Source organism: Podarcis bocagei (genome assembly GCF_964188305.1).
Source record: "Podarcis bocagei genome assembly, chromosome: 1".
In the NCBI taxonomy this organism is placed as follows: Eukaryota; Metazoa; Chordata; class Lepidosauria; order Squamata; family Lacertidae; genus Podarcis; species Podarcis bocagei.
In genome coordinates, this window is record NC_138125.1 from 37,894,821 (window position 1) to 37,921,488 (window position 26,668).

At 44.1% G+C, this 26,668-nt stretch overlaps 1 protein-coding gene across 1 annotated transcript in view; it reads left to right on the forward strand.

Annotated features, from left to right (window-relative positions):
* Positions 1-2,325: 2,325 nt before the first annotated feature.
* The window catches only part of PRKD1 (protein kinase D1), a 103,724-nt gene continuing 79,381 nt past the window's right edge, over positions 2,326-26,668 (forward strand). Inside the window, exons 1-2 of the mRNA XM_081208107.1 lie at positions 2,326-2,490; positions 4,159-4,344. Coding sequence (XP_081064233.1) covers positions 2,473-2,490; positions 4,159-4,344 — 204 coding nt within the window. The 5' untranslated portion in view covers positions 2,326-2,472. The remainder of the gene's footprint in view (positions 2,491-4,158; positions 4,345-26,668) is intronic.

Here is a 26,668-nt window from a genome sequence, read left to right on the forward strand (position 1 = left end):
GGCTCTTCATGGATGGGGGGGGCGCTTAAGGCACCCGCCGAGTCTTCAGTCCGCAGGCTTCCGCGCCTGCGGTTTTTAAGGGTCCCCGCGTCGCCGGCGCGGCAAAGACCCGTCCTCGGTTGAGCCGATTCCCTCCGCAGCTCGGAGGGAATCCGCCATTTCCAGGTCGCGCCAACCCGGAAGTTCCCTCTGTTGAATTTTTAACAATAAACTCTGTTGAATTAATTTGTCTCCATACCTATCTGCAGATAACTGAGAACAATTTGAAGTATATTGAAAGCTACAATTTATATTTTATTTATTGTTAAAAATTCAATTAAAAAAAACATTATTCCCCAAACGAATAAAAACCTGTGAATCTCAAAACCTCCTTGGCTCTTTCTCAGAATAGATGGTCCAATATATGTTAGTTATTGTGCTTGGGTCTAATTAACAGCTGCCCAAACAAAGATGATGGAGTCAAATCACAGGCACAAATTAATCACTGCCTCATCATCAATTAACTTTATAACCAGCTCGCTTGAGCAAGCTCTGGAGTGCTATGCTCCAGAGGCAGCCATTGTAATTTGGTACCATTAATGTCAGAAGCCAACAAATCAGTTCACCAGGAAGTTTTCCTGCATAAGGAATACTTAAATGAACAGGACCTTCCCAGTTCTTGTTCATTTCAATGGGGTTTGTACAGGAAACTCATTTTAACGTGTGTATGTGGGTGACCACAAGCAAGCAGACTTTTCTTGTACATAGTTTACAATGAATTTGCTGCCTCAAAAGATCACAGTTGCTTTGTTCTAACAAATTGATATCCAGCCATCCTTTGAAAATTCTCAGTAATCAGATTTTGCAATGCAGTTGTACGGCCAAATAATCCATACAAAAATGCATATATTGGGGTGGTGTGCATAAACTGCATATGTTTTTGAAAATGATCATTTGGGGAAATTGCTTTGCAAAAATGTGCATATTGGACAGAATTGCATATTATTACAGGGCCTGGTGAGGTGTCCAACACAACATCTTGCCTGATCTTGTGGGATCAGTTTCAATTGAACTCTCAGGTTATGGACAAGGTTCTTGAACTAGTTCAGCCCACCATATGCTCTCTTGACCCCTGCCCATCATGGTTAATTCAAGCTACCTGAGGGTGGCTGGCCAGGTGGGTTGAAGGAGTGATAGCCCATGATGGTGCCTGGTGCCTTGAAGGAGGCAGTAGTGCAACCACTCCTGAAGAAGTCCCCCTGACCCCAGAGGTATTTGACAACTACCAACTGGTCACAAATACCGACTTTTTAAGGTAAGGTACTTGAGAGGTTAGCGGTAGATCAGCTGCAGGCACTCTTGGAGGAAATAGATTCATTGTGACCCATTTCTCAAAACAATTGCTGTGCCTTTGCTTGTACAATGTAGCACTGGACTGGAACATGAGATACAGCATCATTCTAAGACCTTTTTGTGCTTAAAATCTTGTGGGCATCTTAAAGACCGACAAATTTATCATATGTTTTCATAGACTGGAGACCACTTCATCTTTTGTATGAATTCTTGTTGGCAGATATTTAGGGTGCTCATAGGGTGACATGCAACACATCTAATGGAAGTGGACTTTAGCCCACCAAAGCTTATGCTATAATTTTTTTGTTTTGTTTCTAAAGTGCTACAAGACCATGGATGGATCCGCACCCTACATTTAAAGCACTTGTATATCACTTTAACTGTCATGGCTTCCCACAAAGAATAATGGGAACTATAGTTTCTTAAGGAAACAGGAGGGATCGCCTAACAACTTTCATTAGCTTTAAAAAACTACAGTTCCCAGGATTTTTTCCCTAGAGGCAATGACTGTTAAAGTGGCAGTGCTTTACTTTGGGGTAATGAATTGGAAGGTTTCCATACTCCTTCGAGTCTTATTCTTTGAAGATGGGAGTACAGAGATGTGTTTTGCAGTTTCTCTAATAACGGGAAGGCAAACTCTTCTTTCCTCCAAGAGATGTAAAAGAGCTTCTGCTTAGTAAACGACATTCACTAGATAGGATGTTTTTTCATGTTTGGTAAATAGAAAAATGACAGGTGGTGGGTGGGATTTTCCCCCTGATTATTCTTCACTCACAAATAAATCACTGAGGAGCAGCAGCAGCAGCTCAAATGAGAGACACAGCAGTCAGCTAAATAGATCCATAGCTCTGTGTGGTGACAGCTTCCTCCCTCTCTTTATCAGCATGTGACTGGCTCTTGGAGAAGGGGGATGGCACCACTCACTGCTACTCTGCTGGATGGAGACAGCTAGGAAGAGTTGGCTGACAGGTTTAAGCTCCTACTTACATGCAAATCATAACCCAGCCCAGAAGCAGTCACAAAAGCAGGAGGGATTCACAGAGTTTCTTCAGGCTCTCCCAGCTAGCCTTGCTGTTATCTCTCACTAATACAACAGGAACAGCAGCAGCAGCAGCGGTGGAAGGACCAGCTACAGCTGGGATGAAGGCAGCTTTGAAGGTACAGAGTGCTGATTTAAAGGGACAAGGGGAGCCTGGCTGCAAAGTCTTCAGTCTTGAGAGGGGTCCAAAGAATTGTGGAAGGAAGGCAAAGTTGAGGGGTTTTTTTTAAAAAAAATGAAAATACTTATTTATGGCTGGGTGGTGGAAAGGAGCTGAGGCAGAAGTATATAAACAATGGACCTGAGTGCCTTGGGAATGAAAGGCACAGGGGTGCTGAAGAAGGGTTTTAGACTTTGGGATGGGATGGCACACTCTGAAGGCCATGAAGGGTCACAGGGAGAAAGTTATAAGGAACTAAGTCCAGGTGTGTGTGTGTGTGAGAGAGAAAGAGGTAGTAAAGAAATGGGTTCACCCAGGTCAGTGGGATGACTAAACTTGCAATATTAAATACACTTTCTCTGGATTAAGCCCCATTGGGACTTGCATCTGAATAAATATTGAATGGATTGACTGCCAGTGCAAGTGGAAGCAAGTTCCAATCAACATGCAAAGGACGGGAGCGTAACTGTAGGCACCCTGCTGCATGAAAACATGTCCCACTGAACTCTGAGGAAAATGACCCAGAATCAAAATGTTCTCTCCAAATGTTTGCTAGGAACTATTGCATGGGAACATTGCAAGTGGAATCTCAGGAGTATGGAAGAAGCAGAAGAAGGCTTGGGTGTTAGGGAGAAACTTTATTTTTTAATTATTAAATGGAATGAGAAAGCTATGTAGGAAGTTGGGTGAAGAGTAAAGGGGGAAAAATAGGGTGGTCAGCTTCTTTCCACACTAGGGCTCTTGAACTTCTAACAGCAACCAGATACCCAGAGAGACCAAAGCACCACAGGTGAAGTTTTCTTCTTCCTACCAGGATCAACTTCATCTGCTCAATTTGACTTTCCACAGAGCCCTTAAAAGTCACAAGAGTCCCGCTAAGGGACAACCTCCCCCCCCAAAAAAAACCCCTCAGAAGTTGGCAACCGGCTGTGACATCCGGCTAGGCCACGGGCAAGGCTGCTAACCAGCGCTGGATGCCTGCCGAGGCAAGGGCGACCCTTAAAGTTACGCGCCCGCTCCTGCTGCGCGCGTTTGCTTGGAAGGGAAGCGCAGGCAAGAGCAGCCGGCGGTGGGGTGCGGGAGGCGAGAGAGAGAGAAACGGCGGAGCGGGCTCCTCAGGGAACGGCGGGCCGACTAAGCCTCGGGCCACCTGGCAGGCCGGGCCGCCCCCCTGGAGCTGGGCCGCTGCCCCGTCTCCTGCCCCGCCACCCGGGCGCCGCCGGAGCTGCTGCTGCTCCTGAAGCCGCCGGGTGGCGGCGGCGGCGGTTCTGGCGCCTGCTTTCCCGCCCTTCCTCTTCTCCCCCTCAGAGCGCGCTTGACCGCCCAGTGGCCGCTGCCGCCTCGGGGACTCCGCGCTTGGGAGTCGGAGGGTGGGGGAGAAGCTGCTGCTGCTGCCGCTGAGGCGGCGCCATCCCCACCACGCCTGGCCGCTCTCCTCCTCCTCCTCCTCGGCATCTTTCCTTCGCCTCACGCTGCCACCCCTCCCCACCCCCGCCATTTTCAGCCGGGAAGCGGAGAGGACTTTGCAGAAACCAACTTTTGCCGGCCTGCTCTTGCAAACTCCGCCTGACTTTCTCCCTCTTTCTCTCCCCCTCTTTGCCTCTTCCTCCCTCCGTGCTGCGGGAAGTTGTCGATGAGCGCCCCGCCGGTCATCCGGCCGCCCAGCCCCTCGCAGCCGGGCAGCGGCGGCGGCATCTCCTTCCACCTCCAGATCGGCCTCAGCCGGGAGCCGGTGCTCTTGCTGCAAGACTCCTCGGGGGAGTTCAGTCTGGCCCATGTCCGGGAAATGGCTTGCTCCATCGTCGACCAAAAGGTGAGGCGCCTCCTGTTGGGTGGGTGTGCTTCTTTCCTTTCTCCCTCCGTCCCTCGCCTCCCCCCCCCCCAAGCCTTTGGATTCTTGGGATCGAGTGCCTCTGAGCGTGTGCAGAATGCCTGCCGATCCTACCCCGGCAGCTGTCCACACGGGTTTTGGTTTTTTGGGGGGAGGCGGAGTAAAGCGACAAGAAAGCGTTCATGTCAGAGAAGTCTACACCCCGGGGACCTACCATTTATTTTGGAAAGGCGATGGTGGTCTCAAATGCACGTGTGTCTATAGTCCCACCGCTTTGTCTGCTATTAATTAATAGACCCGAAGGTCCCAGGGCGGGTTACTGCATTGCAACTCATCCTTCAACTCATCCCCCCCCTGCCCTCTTTATACTTTTCGTTGCAACTTGTGCTCGTTGCGTCTCTGCAAGGTTGCGATTGCTACACGCGGCGGCCGGTTTTTTTTAACCTCCCGCCCCCCTCCCCCAGTTAACAGAGGTACAGCTCCCCACTCGATCTCCTCCCCAAGGTTTTGAAAAAGGGGGCAGTTTGGAAAGAAGACGGGGAGGGGCTGTTTTGAGGCAGGGGCTCCCCTGCAGCTGTCTAAATAATAACAACCCGGCCCCGCAGGACCCGCTGGGGAAGGAAAGTTTCCACTTTGCAAGCCAGAAAACAAAACAAAGTCGGCACGCTTGGTAGGCTGAGCTCAGGCCAGCAATTCGACGCCCGCAAGCCGGCGCTGGGGCACGTGGGTTGCTAGCTCTGACCTTGCGAACGGGAGCTTACCCGGCCTTTTGGTTATGGGGAGAGGAAGGCTGCAAGGTATAGCCCCAGGCTGAAAGGTGAGGAGGGTAGGATGGCCGCAAGGAAGGGTGCTAGGCACCCAATCCTGAACAAGTTTACTCCTAACAAGCCCCAACCACCACCACCCCCCGCCAAAGAATAAATGTACTGTACATAGAATTGCAGCCTTATAACTAATTTTTATGCCCGCCTGCTCAGAAGTAAGCACTGTTCAGTTCAGCCTTAAATTGCAATCCTGTTTACAGCTTACCTAGGTGAAAGTCCCTTTGAACTCATATGGGCTTTACTTCTCCGTAGGCAAATAGATAATATGAGCGTTGTGGAATTTTTATACTTCACACACTTTTTAGCAGTCTTGCTCATTCCGCAAGTGAACTGCAGACCTTAAAGTGCTGTCACACACTTTCAATGTCATTTTCTTATTACCACCTCCCAACACTTCTTAATTGTGCTCTGCCCTGTTTTAACCCCATTCCCTCCAGTGTCAAAACTTTGATATCCCCTCCCCATGCATGAGTCAATTTGCTGTCTTCTAGTGAATACTGTAAAGCAGGGCAGGGAACTTGCAGTCCTTTCATGGCTGCTGAACTCCAACTCCCATCAGCCCCAGCAAGCATAGCCAATGGTAAGTGATGATGGGGGTTGTAGTGCAGCAAATATCTGGCGGGCCACAGGTTCCCCAGCCCTGCTGCAAAGTTTGAATGGGAGATGTGTATCTGTAGATGTGAGGCATACACTTGACTGAGGAAACGACTAGTCAGAGCTCACAATCAGCACACTTGTGGAATGTTCATTATTATTTATACCATTTCCACCAAGTAGACCTGTGTGTGCCTTACATGTGGTTTCCAGGTGGTCTCTCATCTAGGGCCAACTCTCCCTTACTGTAAATTGCAAAACAGAATGGTTCTGCCATCAGGCTATTTTGTTGGTAGGCTTGACTCTTTCCCTTTGCAAATGATGGCGTTTGCTTCAGGACATGCAGTCATGCAGGAAACCTTCAGAGACAGTCTTACGGCATGAGCCAATTTCAACACCATATATTCAGGTGTGTAAAAGGGACCGAGAAGGCAGCAGCTGATGGAGTCTGTTGGCTATGAAAGTTTGGCTCACTAGAAATCAGGGAGTCCAGGGGAGCACCAAAACCAGCACACTCACATGTCACTGTTGAGTTTTTGCTATCTTGGTGCTAACTGCCATTTGTTTCCTATATAATTCAGCTTCCTTCCTGCTAAATTTCCTTTGTACCTTCTTTTTTTGGGGGGCGGGGGGAGGTAGGTCATGATGCTGTCAAATAGTAATAAAAGTCCTGGATTTCTAATTTCTCATGTGTGCAGCTGTTCTTTTTAATATCCTTCTAACAATAGTGTGTCATGATGTCAAAAGGAACAAGAAAATCTGGTCTATAGACAAAATAAACTGCAGAGTTTAGTGAATTCTTATGTCTACAACATGCACCTTTTTAATTTCTTGAATAAACCAGAAAGTTGGATATGCAATGGACAGTAGGTTCTTATATACTCTGATTTGACCAGTGCATCGTACAATTTCGTATAGCTCACTGTGTATGTGTGGGGGGGGGGATATGTCAGTCAGATACAATGCTCAGACAACGTCCCACCTTATTTTACTCTTACCTATGTTAGCCATGACCTAAATTGCCACACTCTCTTCCTTTTTCATAGATTTATTTGTTTGTTTTATTAGGGGTCAGAGCAGGATAAAAAGAGTTCAGTCCCTTTGTAGCAATTCGGTAAAACTGAGCGGTGGTGATTTGCTCAAGGCCATCAAGTGACCTTCATGGCCGAGTGAGTGTTTGAACAGGGACTTCTCACATCAAAGCCCAACGCTCTGTCCAATATTCTACACTGCCTGTAAGTAGATGGGGTGTCTGTGTGGGTAGCTAGCTATATATAGTTTGCAACTTTTGAAGCAGAGCTGAGTTAGTGTTTCAGCATACTCTGCAATGAGAAAAGGGGGAAAGAAAGAAAATCGAGTAAAAGGTTGATGTGAAATTGCAGGATGGTGGGGTGAGGAAAGAGATGTCTGTGTACTGGTTTGTGTGTTTTTTTTTTACCTTCTGTTTAAATTGCGTTTTTCTAGCAGCAAGCTGTTGTGGATTTGAACACTGGGGAAATGTGAAATCGAGCAACAGAAACACTACTGCAAGGAAAGATATGCCAATGCTGCATAACAAATGAGTGCCGACTGCATATCTATTATGTGAAAAAAAATGACAGCCTGAAAATCTCTAAGGTGCCAAAGCACTTCTAGTCATGGAAAGTTGTGGAATAGCTATTGGAAATCGTTACGATGCCCTAAAAACATAATTTCCTGTTTGGTTAGATAGATGTATGATGAAAACAGATATTCTTGTTCCAGGCAATCACAGTTCCAAGGAGCAGTCATGCAAGTTTCACATGCTTTCTGGAGTTTTGATTTTAACATTTTGCTGGGAGGGGACACCTCCTAGCCACACACAGATGATTCTGTTAACCGAAGGGTGGAGACTGAAACTTTTTAGATTGTGGAGGGGAAAATGGCAGCAGCACAAATATGGAACTTATGTGTACTTGCTGCCCATTTTCTTTCCTACTGGAAAGATTTTGCCTGAAAAGGCTCAAGCAGGATCCAGGATATAAGGTGTGGGATTTTTGGTATCACTGTGCCAAAACCTGTCATCCCAATTTATTGAAAGCGTCCTCCATGAAAGAGGTTCCTGTTCTCCTGCCATATTCACAAGGTGCTTTAGATTATTGGGGGGATGTGTGTGTATAGGGTTCAGCTCACCTTACCATGGTGAGGTAGCCAAAGTGGTTTGTGTGTGTTCCTTTCCATGAAACATTTATCCCGAGCTCTTCAACCTTCCCAGCTGCCTGTATGTATTGATCTAAAAAAAGGGAAGAGTTGCATCATGTTGCCTTCCCTTTAATTGAAGTATGGGAAGCTAAAGAGCCTTAATAGCAAACTTCTGGGATTGGTGCACTCTCTGATTTCATAGTTAAGAGAAGTCTTTACTTTGACTTTGACAATTCCAGCTCCTGCCCCCCCCCCCCCGGTACGCACTAATTTCTTTAAAAGTTCACTTAAAAAAATTACAATGAAATGACAGTCAGGAGCATGGTAGATGGCCTCCATGGCTTCCTGCTCTTACAGAAAAGCCCAGCCAAGGCTGTTATGAAGTTTTCACGACGTGTGAGCACCTGGGGAGGTTGCAGAGCACAAACTACTGGAGAAAGAGCACTTGCACCATCACTCAGCCACAGAGCAACATAGGAAGCTGCCTTATACTGTCCACCTAGCTCGGCCAAACTGACTGGTATTAATTCTCCAGGATATTGGACAGGGAATCACTCCCTGTCCTATCTGGAGATGCTGGGGATTGAACCTGCATGCAAAGCAGATGGTGTACCACTTAGCTATGACTCTTCCCTAGTTGGTCCTACACTGGTTTTCAGTGTTTACTCTGCTTCTCTAGGTCCTGCTCCCCTCTTTGGTCCTCCTCTCTGGAATGCAGAGTTACTGGCATTATGAAAAGAAAGGGCTAAGTTTTCGCCTTCTAGGTGGTAAAGTGATAGGAGTTGTGAAAAGGCAAGGTAAACAGCACATTCTCTTGTTCTGACACCTGCGGTGTGCTTAGCATGCTTTTTGATGCTTATGAAAAGCTTGTTCTTGGGGGACAAATTGAGCTTGGTGCCAATGGCTGTGATGATAAGTGTGTCAGGTCCCAGGCTGCCCTGGACAAAAGGGATGTGAAGGTAGGCAGGAGTCTTTCAAGTGGGCTGGTGCTGTATTTCAGCCTGGGGAATTGGCAGGTGACCTCTGTGCATAATGAGGGTAATTGAATAGCACTTAGTCAGCAGCCTGAACTATCTAGTTATAGAACCGCTGAAGACAAAGATGCTGTAACACTGGATAGAAATCGTTACCTGCTTTGGAACCAAAGTATGCAGCCACTAAATTTTGTATTTAATTTGTGATTTTGGAAAAATCCAAAATCTTGTGACTGACTGGTTCTACGAAGCAGAGGAGGACATGCTTAAGGCTTGTGGGATCTGCTTTGTGTTTTGCTAGAACCATGAGATTAATAAAATGGAGCCTTGTGCAAAAGGCATACATTTAGAATTAAATAATATGTTGTCTCTGAGCGCTGCTGAGCACAGGGACTCTGGGCTGATGTAATCCTGTTGATTTCCCTGAATCTTTCATGTTTTTGATCCTAAACTATGGTGTCCTTCTGGAATAGGGTAGGAGTACTGTACTTTGAAATTCAGTACCTTCTGGAATAGGGTAGGGGTACCGTACTTTGAAATTCAGTACCTACTTTGCTGAGAGTTTCTAGAAAGTTAATCTGATATATTGTTGTTCCTCCTCTTAGAGCCCTTGATCTGTACCATGTTGCTTAATATCTAGATGAAACCAGTGAATGAGGTCATTTTGAGGTTTGGTGTGGGTTTTCATCATTATGTGGGTGACATCCATCTCTGTCTCCCTTTTCCATCTGGACAAGGTGATGCATTCTCTGTTTTCTTCATTAAATGAAAATACTCGGTTGCATTTTAATAGAAGCTTCTGGTTTGCATATGGTTTCTATTTTCTAGTCCCCCAAATGTTGGCAGATTAATTTGTGCATTGTGTATTGTTACAGGAGTTTACCCATAATTTTAAAACCATGTCGTGAGTTGGAAATGGGTTAATCATCCCACCCACCCCCTACTTTCCCACTCTAAATTGCTCAATTCAAAGTTCTTGCATAGGAAGAAAATATGTTTGTTTTTGTCCTTGGATACTTAGGTATATTTTAAAAAATAAAAATGAAGAGAATTGTAAGTTGTGTTAAATCTAAGGATACAATCCTGTGTAATAATAAGAATAAGAATAGGATTCAAATACAGTGTCCTTTACTCCTGCAGTACCCCAAAGGCCACCTTTCCCCACATGAACTGCAGACCCTCAAGAACCACTTCTCCCCATATGAAGCAACCCAGATTCAGCAATCATCAGCTGAGGCCCTTCTTTGTGTGCCACCTCCACAAGAGGGTGGCAACATGGGAATGGGTCTTTTCTGCAGTGGCTCCCTGTTTGTGGAATGCTTTCCCCAGGGAGGCTTGCCTGGCGCCTTCCTTACATATCTTTTGGAGCCATGCGAAAACGCTTCTCTCTAACCAGGCCTTGGGCTGATTAATGTCCAATGGCCTTTTAAATGTGTTTGTGAGGAGATTATTGGTTTGTATTTGTATTTGTTTTATTATATATTCTGTGTTCTCATTTTGTATTTTTATGTTGTGAACAGCTCTGTGATCTTTGGATGAAGGGCAGTATACACATGTAATAATAATAAAATACAGTACTTCAGTGTAGCTTTTGTGACATACAATGCAGACACTCTTAACAAGACATCTAAGTAGATTGGCATAAGAGTTCAAGAAATAACTTCTAATGGGGAAAGGTTGGAATGATCTAGAAGTGGGATAGTGCATCTTTAATGATGTGCTAACTTTTGTATGAAAAAAGTAAGCACACAATCTATAGAAGATCACATGATAAAACTGCCTCTCTAGAAGGGTTCCGAGTTTCTTAGTCCAGTCTAGGTTAAACCTTGTAGTTGGAATTGTATTTTGATATGCTATAGGAAGCCCGTGCATATTCTGCATAGTTGATACAATGTGATTCCAGGTATTCGGTATTCTGAAAAATGATGTCACATAAACTTGTATCACTTGTAAATCTGTAAACGTTTTGTGAATAAAACATGGTTGTGTGCTGTTTCCACAGGGAAGTGTCATACTTGCTCACACATATATTTTAAATCTGAACTACAAGTGATTATGAAGTTAATCTGATTAGATTTGCACTGCAAGGATCTTCTGACAATTGTTATTTTAAAAAATTCTGAACAGAAGATGAAAGCATCTAGGAAAGAATTGCTAAACTTCAATTAGTTATGCTAAATTTCCCACCTATTTTCAATGTATCATGATTAATCCCAGAGTATGGTTTTACAGCTTAATTACAATATCAGTTACCTATAAGTAAGTTCCACTGATTTCAGTGGCTTTGGATGTAAGAAATCCAGCTTTATATCCTACTGTATTCTGAAGCTCACTGGGTAACTTTGTGCAAGTTTCAGCACAGCCTACCTAACAGGGTTATACTGAGGATAAAATATACCCCCATGTAAACTGTTGGAGGAAGATCAGTAAGCTTGTTTCTTTTGAAGTTGGTTGGGTTTTAGTGTTTAAGCTTGCATCTTTCCCCCTGACTTGTTCAGGAATAAGTGCTTTTAATCATGTACAAAATTCCTTCCAATGAAAAGCAGCTACTATCTCACTGTATGCAATGATGGAACAATAACTTCCATATGAAAGAAATATGGACTTTAGACTGAGTAAGCCACAGCATGTCTCATTTAAAAATTAAGATGTACAGTGGTACCTCGCAAGACGAATGCCTCGCAAGACAAAAAACTCGCTAGACGAAAGGTTTTCCCATTTTCGATTTGCCTCGCAAGACGAATTTCCCTATGGGTTTGCTTCGCAAGACGAAAACGTCTCGCGACTTTGTTAAACCGTTAAAACCGTGCTTCGCAAGACGAAAAATTCGCTAGACGGCAAAACTTGCGGAACGAATTAATTTCGTCTTATGAGGCACCACTGTATTAGCATAAGTTCTTGAACCCATAAGTTTTTGAAAAGGACAGCACACGATCCTATTGCTTTCCTATGCTATGATTTTGTTATTGTTTTGCTATGTTATAAAATTGTTGCAATGTTATTGTTTTGTTACGTTGTTGTGAAATTTTTGTAGCGTTTCTTTGAAATGCATCCCTGTTTCTTTGTTGTAAGCCACTTTGAGCCTGATGTCGCATGTGTGTGGAAAAGCAGCAATATTGGTCTTTACAGCCACAGCAGGCTCTGTAACTCAACAATTTGACTTGACCCCCGAAGATGCCCTCTTCCATTTTGTCTCCTGAGACAGATGGATTCCAACCTTCTGACTGTGCAGCTGTTGGGCAGTGCAACAGACAAGTTGCACCTTTGCAGAAAGACACAGCTGCTAAGCTTGGGCTGAGAGACCAGCAGCCTGTCATCTCTGACATACGCATATGGCCATGTTGGGGGAAGGAGAGAATTATCTGACTGCATCCCAGCTGGAGTCATTACCTGACTTGTTCTGCATGGTTCCCTCCTGCTTCCTGAGTCTGAAGTACCAAAACAAATAAACACAATGCAATTGTCTTTAATTGTATGCCTCCCTTCTTTATTCAATCTTTGATCAGGGGGTCTCCAACCTTCAGTCCATAATGCTAGAGATGCCACTGAAGAGCAACTACAAATATGAAAAAATAACACTAAGGATGTTTGTGTACCATAAAGCCATACTTAGATGTTAAAAAGTGACTTTTGAAAGCCACAGGAGACCTATGAGTTCATGATTAGATATCTACCTTTTGGTTATTCACATGGACAAACCATTGCTGGCCTGGGAAGTTTCTGGCATGTGTGCCCAGTGTTCAAGTGTTGGTGGACAGACTGCTGCTTCTATTTTGGTCTCCTGGCACTTGGGAATTCAAATGCTGACAGCAGGGTACATTTGGCACACTTGTTTGAGCCATATGGAACAATTTGCTCTGTGTACCCGGATTGTGATGCCCATACTTTTTGCTTGTGGCATAAATGCCTTGGTTTTGTGTGTATGTGTGTGTGTGTGTGTGAGAGAGAGAGAGAGAGAGAGAGAAGAGAAGAGAAGAGAAGAGTTGAGTTTAAGGCAAAAATCTTAACCTCAAGGCCTCCTTTCCTACTTTAAATGTATCCTTGTGACTTGAGAATTGATTGAATTTTTAGAATGATACAATAGTTTGCATAAAGTTGACTTTGTTTTGAATATTTTTTTAGGATGAGGTATATCTAAAGTTTTTGGTATGTTACTGCTGTATGTTACATGTGTGCAGAATGACAAAGAGTGGAATGCAAATTTTCTGAGACTCTGCTTGAGCATCCACAGTTAAAGTTTGCAACTGAAGAAGCATGAGAACCACAAACTTTGATGAGTTAGAATTGTAGTGCATTGACCTGATATGCTAAAATAAAGAAGAACTTCTGTTTGATCTTTTTTTTAAACAAAAAACCTTTCACAGTATGAAATGCTTTTTACACATCTGTATATGTTTATAAAGACTCTGGTCAAAGATAATTGCCAATACATATTCTTTGAGTTGTTTATCATGAAAATATATTGTTACAGAGGTTGTGCGCCACCCCGCAATCTCTGCCAGGAGGTAGGTAGCTAGATTCCAGGTAGTTACAGGCGCTTAGTCAGGGTCATGTTTCCTTTGGGAATTTGGGCACATCAGAGACTGTAGTGTTTTAAGATATATGGTTTATTTTACACCTATATACACTTGGGTCTAGATGGAAGAATTGAGTTCACAGCATTATATCTCAAGAGGGTCTTGCTCCCCACAGCAGCACAGCATTGGAGTCCAAGGCTGTCCCAGCCTGCCAAAATGGTTCTGCCCCACATGACCTGTGCCTGGAGTTCTGGCACCTCCTTCCCCCTTCCCAGAAAACCCCTTGCCAAGCAATTCCCACCTTCTGTGACAATTTTCCTCTGTGACACCACACCCACGTTGCCCTGGAAACCTGTAGGTTTTTTTCTTCTTGTGGATGGCTTAATGGCAGAACTATCATCTCTCTCTCTCTCTGCACCTCTGTCTGGCAGAAAACCAGTTCAGCATACCAGCTTTGATTAAACCCCAGTACCCAAGAATCTAGAGGGGGAAATATGGCACCCAGGGATCGGGGGGGGGGTCCCTGTTTCCCCACTAACCCATAATGATACATTTGTTATGCATTGTATTTATGCAATCATGTTCTCAGCTTATATGGTATTATATGATTATAGGCCCTATTCTGAAATTCAGGTTGTTAGAGAATTTTTATGCTACAACTATCCTCCCATCAATCACATAATGTCACTATGATATCACATGATTAACACACAGGTTGTCCCACCCACCTTTCAAAATCCCTTGTGCAAACAGTCCTTGATTTAAGGCAGTCCCCACTGCAGGGATGACAGAACTGAGCAAACTAGAGTAACACATGACCTTCATTTCTGCTTCTTTCATTTCTGCATAAAGGACTGCATTCAGTTTAAACTGGGATGTGTAAAACTGCATCAGACTAGGACCCCTTTGTAGTATATGTCCCCAGTGGTACTTGCCCAACTCCAGGCATGTCACCATCCTCGGATCTGGAACAAAGCATTTTCATTTTCCAACAACTGGAAATATTTGGAAAATGAGATTTTCCTAAAGTTATGTTTTTCTTTCAGAGTGGTATGCAGATTATATATTGAAAGAATAACAGGTGCATAATTTGTTGTAAACCGATAACCAAGTGAGGTTGTGGGTAGGCTTGGGCAAGTTTCTCAAGTTAAACCGCCCTACAGGACTCTGAGTAAGAGTCGGAAAGTGCTTCATATGCTTTAAAATGCTATAGAAATGATTAAGAACGATTCTTCTGTTTTTTTATAGAGGATTCTCTGAAAGAAGTTTTTAAAAGCCTTTGAGTATCTTCATATGGTTCTGCTCATTCATCACCTCAAGTGTAGAAAATCATCCAAGTGGCCTTGTAGTTGAAAAGGATTAAAAAGTCATCCAGTGACTTTATCAGCACTTGAAAAATATCTCTTCCAGAAAGAGAGCGATTTATACAGCAGGATACAAATGTTATACTTAGCAGACAATTGTTTGAAATGTTGCGTTTTAGTCTCCCATTGTAAATAACAAAACCACTTCTTCAAGTTAAAGATTAATGAGAAACATTGCATGCAACAAGACTATGCTTGTTTGCCAAATTAGGGAAAATAGATTTTCACATTTTTTTAATCATAGTTCCAACTTCACATGGTTTTGGATAATCATTTTCCTGCCTCTTTTAATTGCATTGTCATAATACAATGAGAGAGAAAAAATATTTGTTTTCAGACAAGCTTATGTGTTAGCTCCATCTGCTACCCTTACACTGGCAATTTACTGGGCAAAATTAGTTCCGGTCACAATGCTGGTAATTAACTAGTTTATTTCATTTTAGTTTATTTATTGCATTTATATACCACCTTTATCTTCCAAGGATCTTAAGGTGGTGTACATGGTCCTCCTCCTCCCCATTTCATCCTCACAACAACCCTGTGAGGCAGGTTAGGCTAAGAGATGTTGACTGGCCCAAGGTCACCCAGTGAACTTCATGGCTGAGTGGGAGTTAGAGAGCGTAGTCATTGCTGCTTCCCTCCCCATCCCCAACATCATGCTTTCCATGGGAAGTTAGCTGTGTTCTGCTTGTCCTGATAGTGGAGATAACATCTGTTAAAAGCATGCCAACCCTAAACTGAAGCATAGGCTGCCATACTGTAGCAAGCCCCATTAAACACAGAGAGGCTTGCATCTGAGTAGACACGTGCGCCATTGTACTGTAAGTTAACCATACAATGAATTTTAATGGGCTCCTGGCTTTAGGGTTTACATAGCAAGTGGCGAAGCTGCTTTGCAAAAGTTTCACATTTTGCAGTTGCCATTTGGGAAGGGGATTCTTAACATCCACCCACACTTACTGTGTAGTAGTATTTGCAAAAAATAATGTCTAGGGCAGTGTTTCTCTGCCTTTTTAAACCAATGCCGCCTTTCAGCTAATGTAAAAATTCCACATGCACTTAAATCCTGGCTCCGATAATCATTTTTTAAACATTCAAATAGCTTGAAATATCATGACGTTTAATTTTTAACTTGTGCATATTTTTGGAAACATGCCCCTTGTCCCAAGATCTTCATATGCCCCCCTTGGGGGGGCATGTGTTCCAGTTGTGAAGCACTGATCTAGGGAGTAGCTGATCTCAGATGAACCCACCACAGAAAAGATGCATCCTGGGTGTTAGGAAAAAAGGAAGGGCAAACTATGGCGAAAACACACAGCTCTGTAGGGATGCATCAGGGATGCATATTGCCTGGTGTCCAAACAACTAACTCACTTATCAATCATAGTACTGAATTCACTCATTGGCTAAAACACTGACAGGAAGGAGTAGCTAGGTTGGCTCATTTTTCAGAAATTGCTTAGAAGGGTACCAGCACTGTTTGTTTCAAAACTTTCAATCTAGGCAGTGTTCAAAGCTCCCATTCTAGGCGCATTTTGTGACAGGGAATTTCATTAGCGAGAGCAGTTTCTGAGCTCTGGGTGCAGTACTGTGCCTAAGATTTCAGATTCAAACTGCAGAGTTGAAGGAAAGGAGGACCTCCCGATTTCCAGCTACTCTCTGAAGACTGGAGAAGAGACCCTCTTAAGAATATAAGGGGGTGGGTAGGAGAAGGACTAGACCATGTGAAAAATGAACGTAATATTTTAGCTGTGGTTCATTCATTTTCAGCTTTGTATTCTTATAAAAAAGCACGGCCTAGACATTCCATTGTTGCACCCATAACCTAGATTTAAGGTGCCATTTAGCTCCTAGATTTCATATCTATTTCTAATACTGATTCTAGGTAGGCTAGAGACTTGCTTTTAAAAAAATAAATAAATGAAAGCTTAGCTTCTGGGGTCTCATTTTGGGGGTGACGCTGGAGGCCTTTAAAGGTGAAATGGCACCCACAAGCACTAGTGCAGTGCTGTGACATTAGTTCCTCAGCTTTTTAAGAAAATTTTCCCAGCCCTGCACTTCAATCTTTTTAGTTCATTCTCTCTCTCTCTCTCTCTCTGGTCCATCAGAGATGCAGAAGGTCCACATAAGAATGACTATGGAAGACAGCCTCTTCCCCTTTTTTGCAACCAATGCTGCATGATAAAAATGCATGCATGAAGCTGCTGTTATTTTGGAGGGCTAGGCAGACACATCTGTCCACACAGAATGAGTGGTATTTTGACTGTTTATGTAGCTACATGCACTTTGGGGAAAAACTACTCATTTCTGCATTACTAATTAACATTAGAAGGAGAAGAAATGGAGGCAGTGAGAGATTTTACTTTCTTGGGCTCCATGATCACTGCAGATGGTGACAGCAGCCACGAAATTAAAAGACGCCTGCTTCTTGGGAGAAAAGCAATGACAAACCTAGATAGCAAATGAAAGCAAATGAAAGCAATGACAAACCTAGATAGACAAACCTCCTTCCTCCTGGGCCGTGTTCAGAAAGTGGTGGTGGGGGATGAGTGTTCAGACCATTGGGCCCTCACTTGTGGGGTGCCTCAGGGTTCCGTCCTCTCCCCCATGCTTTTTAACATCTATATGAAGCCGCTGGGAGAGATCATCAGGGGGTTTGGACTGGGTGTCCATCAATATGCAGATGATACCCAGCTCTACCTCTCTTTCAAATCAGAACCAGTGAAGGCGGTGAAGGTCCTGTGTGAGTGCCTGGAGGCGGTTGGAGGATGGATGGCGGCTAATGGATTGAGGTTGAATCCTGACAAGACAGAAGTACTGTTCTTGGGGGACAGGGGGCGGGCTGGTGTGGAGGACTCCCTGGTCCTGAATGGGGTAACTGTGCCCCTGAACGACCAGGTGCGTAGCCTGGGAGTCATTTTGGACTCACAGCTGTCCATGGAGGCGCAGGTCAATTCTGTATCCAGGGCAGCTGTCTACCAACTCCACCTGGTACGCAGGCTGAGACCCTACCTGCCCGCGGACTGTCTCGCCAGAGTGGTGCATGCTCTAGTTATCTCCCGCTTGGACTACTGCAATGCGCTCTACGTGGGGCTACCTTTGAAGGTGACTCGGAAACTACAGCTAATCCAGAATGCGGCAGCTAGACTGGTGACTGGGGGCGGCCGCCGAGACCACATAACACCAGTCTTGAAAGACCTACATTGGCTCCCAGTACGTTTCCGAGCACAATTCAAAGTGCTGGTGTTGACCTTTAAAGCCCTAAACGGCCTCGGCCCAGTATACCTGAAGGAGCGTCTCCACCCCCATCGTTCTGCCCGGGCGCTGAGGTCCAGCGCCGAGGGCCTTCTGGCGGTTCCCTCATTGCGAGAAGCAAAGCTACAGGGAACCAGGCAGAGGGCCTTCTCGGTAGTGGCGCCCGCCCTGTGGAACGCCCTCCCATCAGATGTCAAAACGATAAACAACTACCTGACATTCAGAAGACATCTTAAGGCAGCCCTGTTCAGGGAAGTTTTTAATGTATGATATTTTAGTGTTTTTTTGGTTTTCATGGAAGCCGCCCAGAGTGGCTGGGGAAGCCCAGCCAGATGGGCGGGGTACAAATAATAAATTATTATTATTATTATTATTATAGCATCTTAAAAAGCAGAGACATCACCTTGCCTTGCCAACAAAGGTCTGTATAGTTAAAGCTATGGTTTTCCCAGTAGTGATGTATGGAAGTGAGAGCTGGACCATAAAGAAGGCTGATCACTGAAGAATTGATGCTTTTGAATTATGGTGCTGGAGGAGACTCTTGAGAGTCCCATGGACTGAAAGAAGATCCAACCTATCCATTCTTAAGGAAATCAGCCCTGAGTGCTCGCTGGAAGGACAGATCCTGAAGCTGAGACTCCAATACTTTGGCCACCTCATGAGAAGAGAAGACTCCCTGGAAAAGACCCTGATGTTGGGAAAGATGGAGGGCACAAGGAGAAGGGGATGACAGAGGACATGCTGGTTGGACAGTGTTCTCGAAGCCATGAACATGAGTTTGACCAAGCTGCGGGATGCAGTGAAAGACAGGCGTGCCTGGCATGCTCTGGTCCATGGGGTCATTAAGAGTCTGACACGACTAAACGACTAAACAATAACATGCAGTTTCATCACATATGAGTGCAGCTACCATATTGTAACTGGAGTACATTATCTCCTTTGGCACAATCCTCATCCATAAATGTAGTGTGGTGATCTAATAAATGATTATTGGTTCAATTCCATTTTCTTGCTGTATGTGTCCAGATGTTTTTTTGGACTACACATTCCAGTAGGGAAGAGCTTTAGCTCAGTGGTAAAGCACATGCTTTTGCATGCCTAAGGTTCCAGATTTCCCCTGCCGTCTCTAGGTAGGACTGGTGAAAACTCCACCTTTTACCCTGAAGAGTCACGATCAGTCAGGGTCAGATGGACTGATGGTCTTACTTGATATAAGGCAATTTCCAATGTTCCTGTGTCAGAGGCAGGGAACCATTTTGGCCTGACAGGCCAGATGTTGTTGATCCCCACCCCTGCAGGTCAACTTTGACAGTTGGGTGGGGCAACTCTCCAGTTAGTCTTTAGTTTCTACAGGATTCAATATGTTTGGTTTTTAAGCAGTTTCCTCACCTACTGAAGTTAGTAATCACTGTGTGTGTGTGTGTGTGTGTGTGTGTGAGAGAGAGAGAGAGAGAGAGAGAGAGAGAGAGAGAGAGAGCAAGCAAGAGCGAGGGGGGGCGGGCAGGCAGGCATCAGAGTTTTAGCTAACAGATTCTTTGGTGCATTGTTATGAAGGGAGCACGAGGAATCTCTAATTTTAACAGCATTTCATCTGTCAAACCTCATCCAAATGTAACAGCAGCAGTTGAAGCATAATTGCTTCAGCAATAAAGAGGATGACATAAAGTATGCAATGGCTGGAAGGAAAATTATGCCAAAATCACTGCAACCCCCCCTCCCCAAACATCTCTAGGAGAAGTTATTGTATGATTAGAATCACATGTTGTGAATACTATTTTTAATTTCCCGTTTGACAGTGCATCTTCCATTGGAGGTGTTGATCTGGGTTGGAATCCCAGTGGGGAGCATGTTGGACATAGATGTGAAATGCCTCTTGGTTACTGGGAGAAGACTTGTTTCATAATTTCACATCATGGGTGCCTTCTTATTGCATTTGTGCAATTATCCTTAGATGGACTGTCCTGGAGATTATCCTCCCTATGAAGGTATCATTGATCTTCCTGATGATTTAGGTTGCAATCCTTTAGCCACTTACCTGGGAATAAAACCCACTGGATTCAATAGAACATATTTCTGTATAGACATGGTTAGGACTCTGCTGTTCTCATTTCTTGTAGTGGAAAATGATATAAACTGACTAGTATTAAGGTTCCCACGTCTCTGCGGATCTCATCACGAATACGGGGACGCTGCAGGAGTTCATGTTGAGCCCGCTTTTATATATGCTCTATACAGCTGTATGTGCCCCCAAATACCCCAGTAATAAGATCATTAAGTTCGCAGATGATACAACAGTGGTTGGTTTAATCATGGCTGGAGAGGGGGAGGAGGCCTATAGGAAGGAAGTTGAGCAGTTGGGGGAGTGGTGCAGGAAAAACAACTTACTCCTTAACTTAAAGAAAACAAAAGAGATCATTGTGGACTTTAGGAAATGTAAATTGAATATTCAGCCACTTATTATTGAGGGGAAGTGCGTGGAACAGGTCTCGGTGTTTCGATTTCTGGGAATGGAGTTGAGAGACGACCTAACCTGGGGAGAAAACAGCAAAAACCTGGTGAAGAGAGCACAGCAGAGGTTATATTTTCTGAGAATCCTCCGGAAAAACAATCTCTCAAAGGACCTGTTGATGGCATTTTACCATTGCACTGTGGAGAGCGTATTAACTTATGGTCTGTGTGTGTGGTTTGGGAGCTGCACGGCCAGGGAAAAAACAATGCTATCCAGGGTTGTAAAGACTGCAGAGAGAATAATTGGGTGCACTCTTCCCACCTTAGATCAAATCTATGCTGCCAGGTGCCATAAGAAAGCGGCAGAGATAGCGCAGGATAGTACGCACCCCGGAAATGATCTCTTTCAGCTTCTGCCTTCTGGAAGAAGGTATAGGGTTATAAAGGCCAGGACTAGCCGCCTGAGAAACAGTTTCTATGCAACTGGTTCTAAACGCAGCATAAGGGGTCTCTGTAGTATAGTGTATTTTAAAACGGGGTTTCAGAGTTTTTAGGGGTTTTTGAATGTTTTATGTAGTTTTTATGTAGTTTAATGTAGTTTTTCAATTTCATTGGTCTGCATGGGACAATGACAATAAAGATATCGTATATCGTTAGTAATGTAGGTCTTCCGGAAAATTTGGAACTGGAAAAATGTGCTGATGCCATAAATTGAGTGGGTTCTGATTTAGTATGTTCGTTCTGACTTTATGGAAAGCACTCTGTTCTCTGTCATTGGCCAGGGAAGCATAGGTCAATGGAAGGCTGCACCCTGTGCCTCTCAAAAAGAATATCATGGCAAAGGGAAAACCATCCTGAGGCTTACTTCCTCCATCCCTCCCAGAGCAGTCTGCTCTAACTACCAGTCTAACTGTCCTGGGACTTCATAGAAACATAGGAAGCTGCCTTACACAGAATTAGACCATTGGTCCACCTATCTCAATGTTGTCTACACTAACAGGCAATGACTCTCCGGATTCTCTCACATTTCTGTCTGGAGATGCCAGGGATTTAACTTCTGCAGATGCTCTACCACTGAGCTACAGCCCTTCCCCTTCAGAGCAGAAGAGACACATGCTGCGTCCTCAACCACCATCCAGAGAACTCTCTCTGTGTGTCGGCTGCAGGGGAAATAGGTGTGAGGGGCTGAAACAGTGGCAGCTTGCCAGTAAAATTGTGTGTGGTTGGAAAAATGGCACTGTGGGTACATATTACACACCACTGCGGCAGGTCGACTAGAAATGAAACTTCTGTGTTTTTGCCTTTGTACCTATTAACTTTTAATCATTAACAATTGCAATTAACGTGGCAGTTCAAAAGCCCTTCTGTTACCTGCTGTAGTCTGTGAATAGGATTCATTATATTAGATTATAATTACAGCTGACTTTGAAAAGATCAAGGAGGGTTGTGCTAGTTCAAGGATACAGCTTGCCACTGGTTTGCAAGTTTTGTGGGCTGATCCCATACAGTTCTCCTTGAAAATTACTTTTTTAAAGTGTTGTTGAAACAGTTGTAGAGCCTGTGAAAGTTTAAATTTAGACCAAATGATACCTTTGCATCCCTTTCTTGTTTTTTTGTAAGCTAAGTGGCCTATGAAGGCGGTGTAAACTTGGCAAGCTACTTTCTCTTGAGTTTAAATAAAAAGCCTTTTTGATATTTGAATAAAATAAAGTGTCATTTATTTGTTTGTCTATCCCAGAGACTTCAAAACTAGTCAACTCTTAAGCCTGTAGGCCAACCATGGGAAACCTGTAGCACTCCAGATGTTGTTGGACTCTGTAATTTCCATCAGCATAGTCAGTGCTCAGGGATGATAGGAGTTGTAGCCCAACAGCCTATGCAGGGCCACAGGTTTCCCATGCCCACTGTAGATCATTGTCAAAGATCCCCAAGACTTGACTGACCTTGGTAGCCAGGCCAACAATTATTGGGATCCTGCCCATCCCTGGCTGTGTGCTTCTGTGCAAGATTGGAGAAAAACCCCTGCTCTTGTCTAGTTCCAAACTTGAGGGTGGGTGCAAGGGAATGGCAGCAGCAGGCTTGTCTGTTTGGCTATGCAGCCCTGGGATACTCTCTTCCCACCTGTGGAGCTGAGGATGGCAGCATGTTTCATTGAATAATTGGGGATGTTGCATCATCATTCTGCAGCTCCCAGGTTTGGAAAGAAGGCTGGGGTTCATCACACATTCTAAACAGCAGTGGCGCATTTTCGGCGAGTAGGAACACAGAGCCATGGCCAAGAGAGTATATTGATTCATCTGCAGGGCTGAGAGCTTGATGATATGTAAAGTTTTGTGAAAATGTGTCAACAGTTTGATTAAGTAACAAAATACCTATAGATTTTGGGGGGCATACAGACACTCTCAAATTAATTATTCAACTTAAGTGGAGTTGTAATGTTATTGTTTTATTAAACAGATCTACTAGTGAATATGATCACACACACACACAGTCATATATATATATATATATATATATATGCTTTCGTAGATTTTCACGGGTACAGGAATGTAGGTTTTGGTGTCTTCGGGTGTCTTCCCGTGTAAGAGTTGGGGTGTCTAGGCGACGTTTCGACGAGGTCTCACTCGTCATCTTCAGGCTGGTGCTTTCGGCTTCTTGTTACTAGAACAGAGCAGGATCTCAGTGTTTGAGTTCCTATAAATACTGTTGAGGGGGTGTGGTGTATAGCCTCCAACGTTCTGGGCAGATAGGAAGTTCCTAGGTTAATGTGCCTTTTCTTCTTTTGTTCATTAATTACTTGAGGGATATCTTGAGTGATTACTTGAGTGATATTCTGAGTACCACTTAGGAGGGTCATTAGGTGTGGATTAGTTGCTAAAGCTTTCGTGTCTTGACCTCTTGACCTTGTGAAGAGTTTTTCTGAGAAGATGGTTGTACTGCACTTAGTTGTGCTCTGGCTTGGCTTCGTGTATAGGGGCGAGCTGTGGTTTTGTGCCCTGTGCCAGCCAGATCTGTGTAGGGATTGCAGGGGGGTGCAGCATCCGGAGGTGCCACTATGGTTTGGCTACTGGATGGTGTCTGTAATTTATCTGTGGAGAGGGTCTGGGTTTGGGTCTGGTGTGGTTGATTGGAGATGGCGTTCTGTGTGCCTCTGGTTCTGGTGTCGGTTTTTGTGGGGAGGGCTAATTTCCAGATGTCTGGCAGGCGGGACGTGTCGTCACGCTTGTTCATGTTGTGAGGGTGTTTCTCTATCTCGATGGCTTCCATGATTATTCTCTTGTGGTGATGTTCCATGTTAAAGAGCAATTTGGAATCTGCAAAATTAATTTCGTGTCCTGTTTCTTTCATGTGTTGGTAAAGAGAGGAAGTTTTTTCTTCTTTTTTGACGGCATTCTTGTGTTCTGCGATACGTGCATTTATTCGTCTGTTTGTTTGTCCAATGTACGTGGCTGAAATACCCTGCAAAGTCTGCCCAGCCACGTACATTGGACAAACAAACAGACGAATAAATGCACGTATCGCAGAACACAAGAATGCCGTCAAAAAAGAAGAAAAAACTTCCTCTCTTTACCAACACATGAAAGAAACAGGACACGAAATTAATTTTGCAGATTCCAAATTGCTCTTTAACATGGAACATCACCACAAGAGAATAATCATGGAAGCCATCGAGATAGAGAAACACCCTCACAACATGAACAAGCGTGACGACACGTCCCGCCTGCCAGACATCTGGAAATTAGCCCTCCCCACAAAAACCGACACCAGAACCAGAGGCACACAGAACGCCATCTCCAATCAACCACACCAGACCCAAACCCAGACCCTCTCCACAGATAAATTACAGACACCATCCAGTAGCCAAACCATAGTGGCACCTCCGGATGCTGCACCCCCCTGCAATCCCTACACAGATCTGGCTGGCACAGGGCACAAAACCACAGCTCGCCCCTATACATGAAGCCAAGCCAGAGCACAACTAAGTGCAGTACAACCATCTTCTCAGAAAAACTCTTCACAAGGTCAAGAGGTCAAGACACGAAAGCTTTAGCAACTAATCCACACCTAATGACCCTCCTAAGTGGTACTCAGAATATCACTCAAGTAATCACTCAAGATATCCCTCAAGTAATTAATGAACAAAAGAAGAAAAGGCACATTAACCTAGGAACTTCCTATCTGCCCAGAACGTTGGAGGCTATACACCACACCCCCTCAACAGTATTTATAGGAACTCAAACACTGAGATCCTGCTCTGTTCTAGTAACAAGAAGCCGAAAGCACCAGCCTGAAGATGACGAGTGAGACCTCGTCGAAACGTCGCCTAGACACCCCAACTCTTACACGGGAAGACACCCGAAGACACCAAAACCTACATATATATATATATATATATATAATGTTGTGTGTGTGCATATACACACATATAATGCTAGAGTACTAATAGACTAGTAACCCTAATAAATAATTAGCTTAAGCTGTGTGTGTTTGATGCAATCAGATGCAATTAATGTTTGATGTTTTACTATGTTTTTATATATGCTGCAAGTCACCCAGAGTGTCTGGGGAAACCCAGCCAGATGGGCAGGGCATAAATAATAAAATTACTACCTCTACTACTACTACTACTACTACTACTACTACTACTACTATGTCAGGTGTCATATTGTATATGAGAACTAGCAGAGACCAAATGCTTCTGACATCAAGTGCCAGCACTTGTCTGCTTTAATTTTGGCTTCTTTTTTACATGCCCACACTCCCCACCCCCATCCCACCAAGAGCTTGCCTAGTGATTGTGTGGCATGGGAAATAACAGGCCGACTTAATTGCCATCTTTTATCTCCTTACTGAAACCAGAACTTGGGAGGGTAGGGGAATTCATCTTCCACAAAGCCCAGGTCCTGGCTTGCTTGTCTGGATGAAAAGAAACATTTATCAAACTTCCTTTCCAAGGACTTTGTTTCTGATGCTTCACTCACCCATGTTACATGAGCATCTGGCTATGGCTGAGCCTCAATTCCTGCTATCAGGATCAATGTTCAGTCTTGGAATGCTTAAGTGGTAGAGAAGATGAGTATGTGAGCATGAACAGAGTGAAACAGCACAACGAATCTCTACATACTCTACATATTTAGGGCAGTTGACATGATCACCCCAGGTGTCTTCTGCCACTTGATGGAGCCAAAGTGGTTGTCCAGTTTTCTGAGGACCTGCAGGCAATGACATGACAGTGGTGTGACTACAGTGCTGTTGGCAGAAGAGTCTAACTAAGCATGGCCTAGAGTACTGAGTTAGGACCTACTGTATACATGGCAGTGATAGTAGCAATGAAGCATTGCTTCCCTCCATCTTCTGCATCTATGTAGACTAGAATTATCCCGTGGAGTTGTTCTGAGTGGTCAGAATGCTGTTGTGTCTTGCTCCACAAGGTGGTTAGGAGGACCAGTAGGTGAACAGTTTACAAGACACTTTGTAGAAAAAAACTCTCATCCATTGCAATCTAGGTGCTATAGTTGGTGTAGAGGCAGGAGGTGCATTTTGGGTCATTCCTAGTACAGAGGTGCTCCTAAGTAGAAGTTCCAGAAAACTGCTTGGACCCGTGCTTTCTAGGCACAGGGCCAGCAGAAGTGGGGTGATCCCTTAGATGAGGGAGGTTGTCTAGGGAATTAGAGTGTGATATGACCACCTCTTTCCTGAGTGACAGAGAACACTGAAGCTGATCCAGACACAACAGAGCTCCTCCTAGTGAGTAAAACAGATGAGTTGAACACCTTTTCCCCAATTTAGCAGATAAATCAAATAATGTACAGGCACTTATAGACCACATTGAACTATAGCACCCACAGTATATCACAGATACAATAAGGCTAATTTGTCAGGTGGAGATGGTTTGGGTTAAACCTATGGCTACCTATACATAGTTTTCTAATTCTCATGTTTCACTAACAGGAGAACTTATTTTGTGATGCTAGTAGCATTCTTCTGTGTTTATTTCAAGCTGACCTGATTAGCTTGTCCTATAAAAGTGTTCAGAAAACAGTCCACATTGAGGCTTGCTGTGCATCTCCCCGCCCCTCCCCCCACTTCTTTTTTTCTTTTTTGACATCTGCAGTTCATGTGACTAAATATTTGATTTGCTGAAATGTACATTTTGGATTTGACTGTCA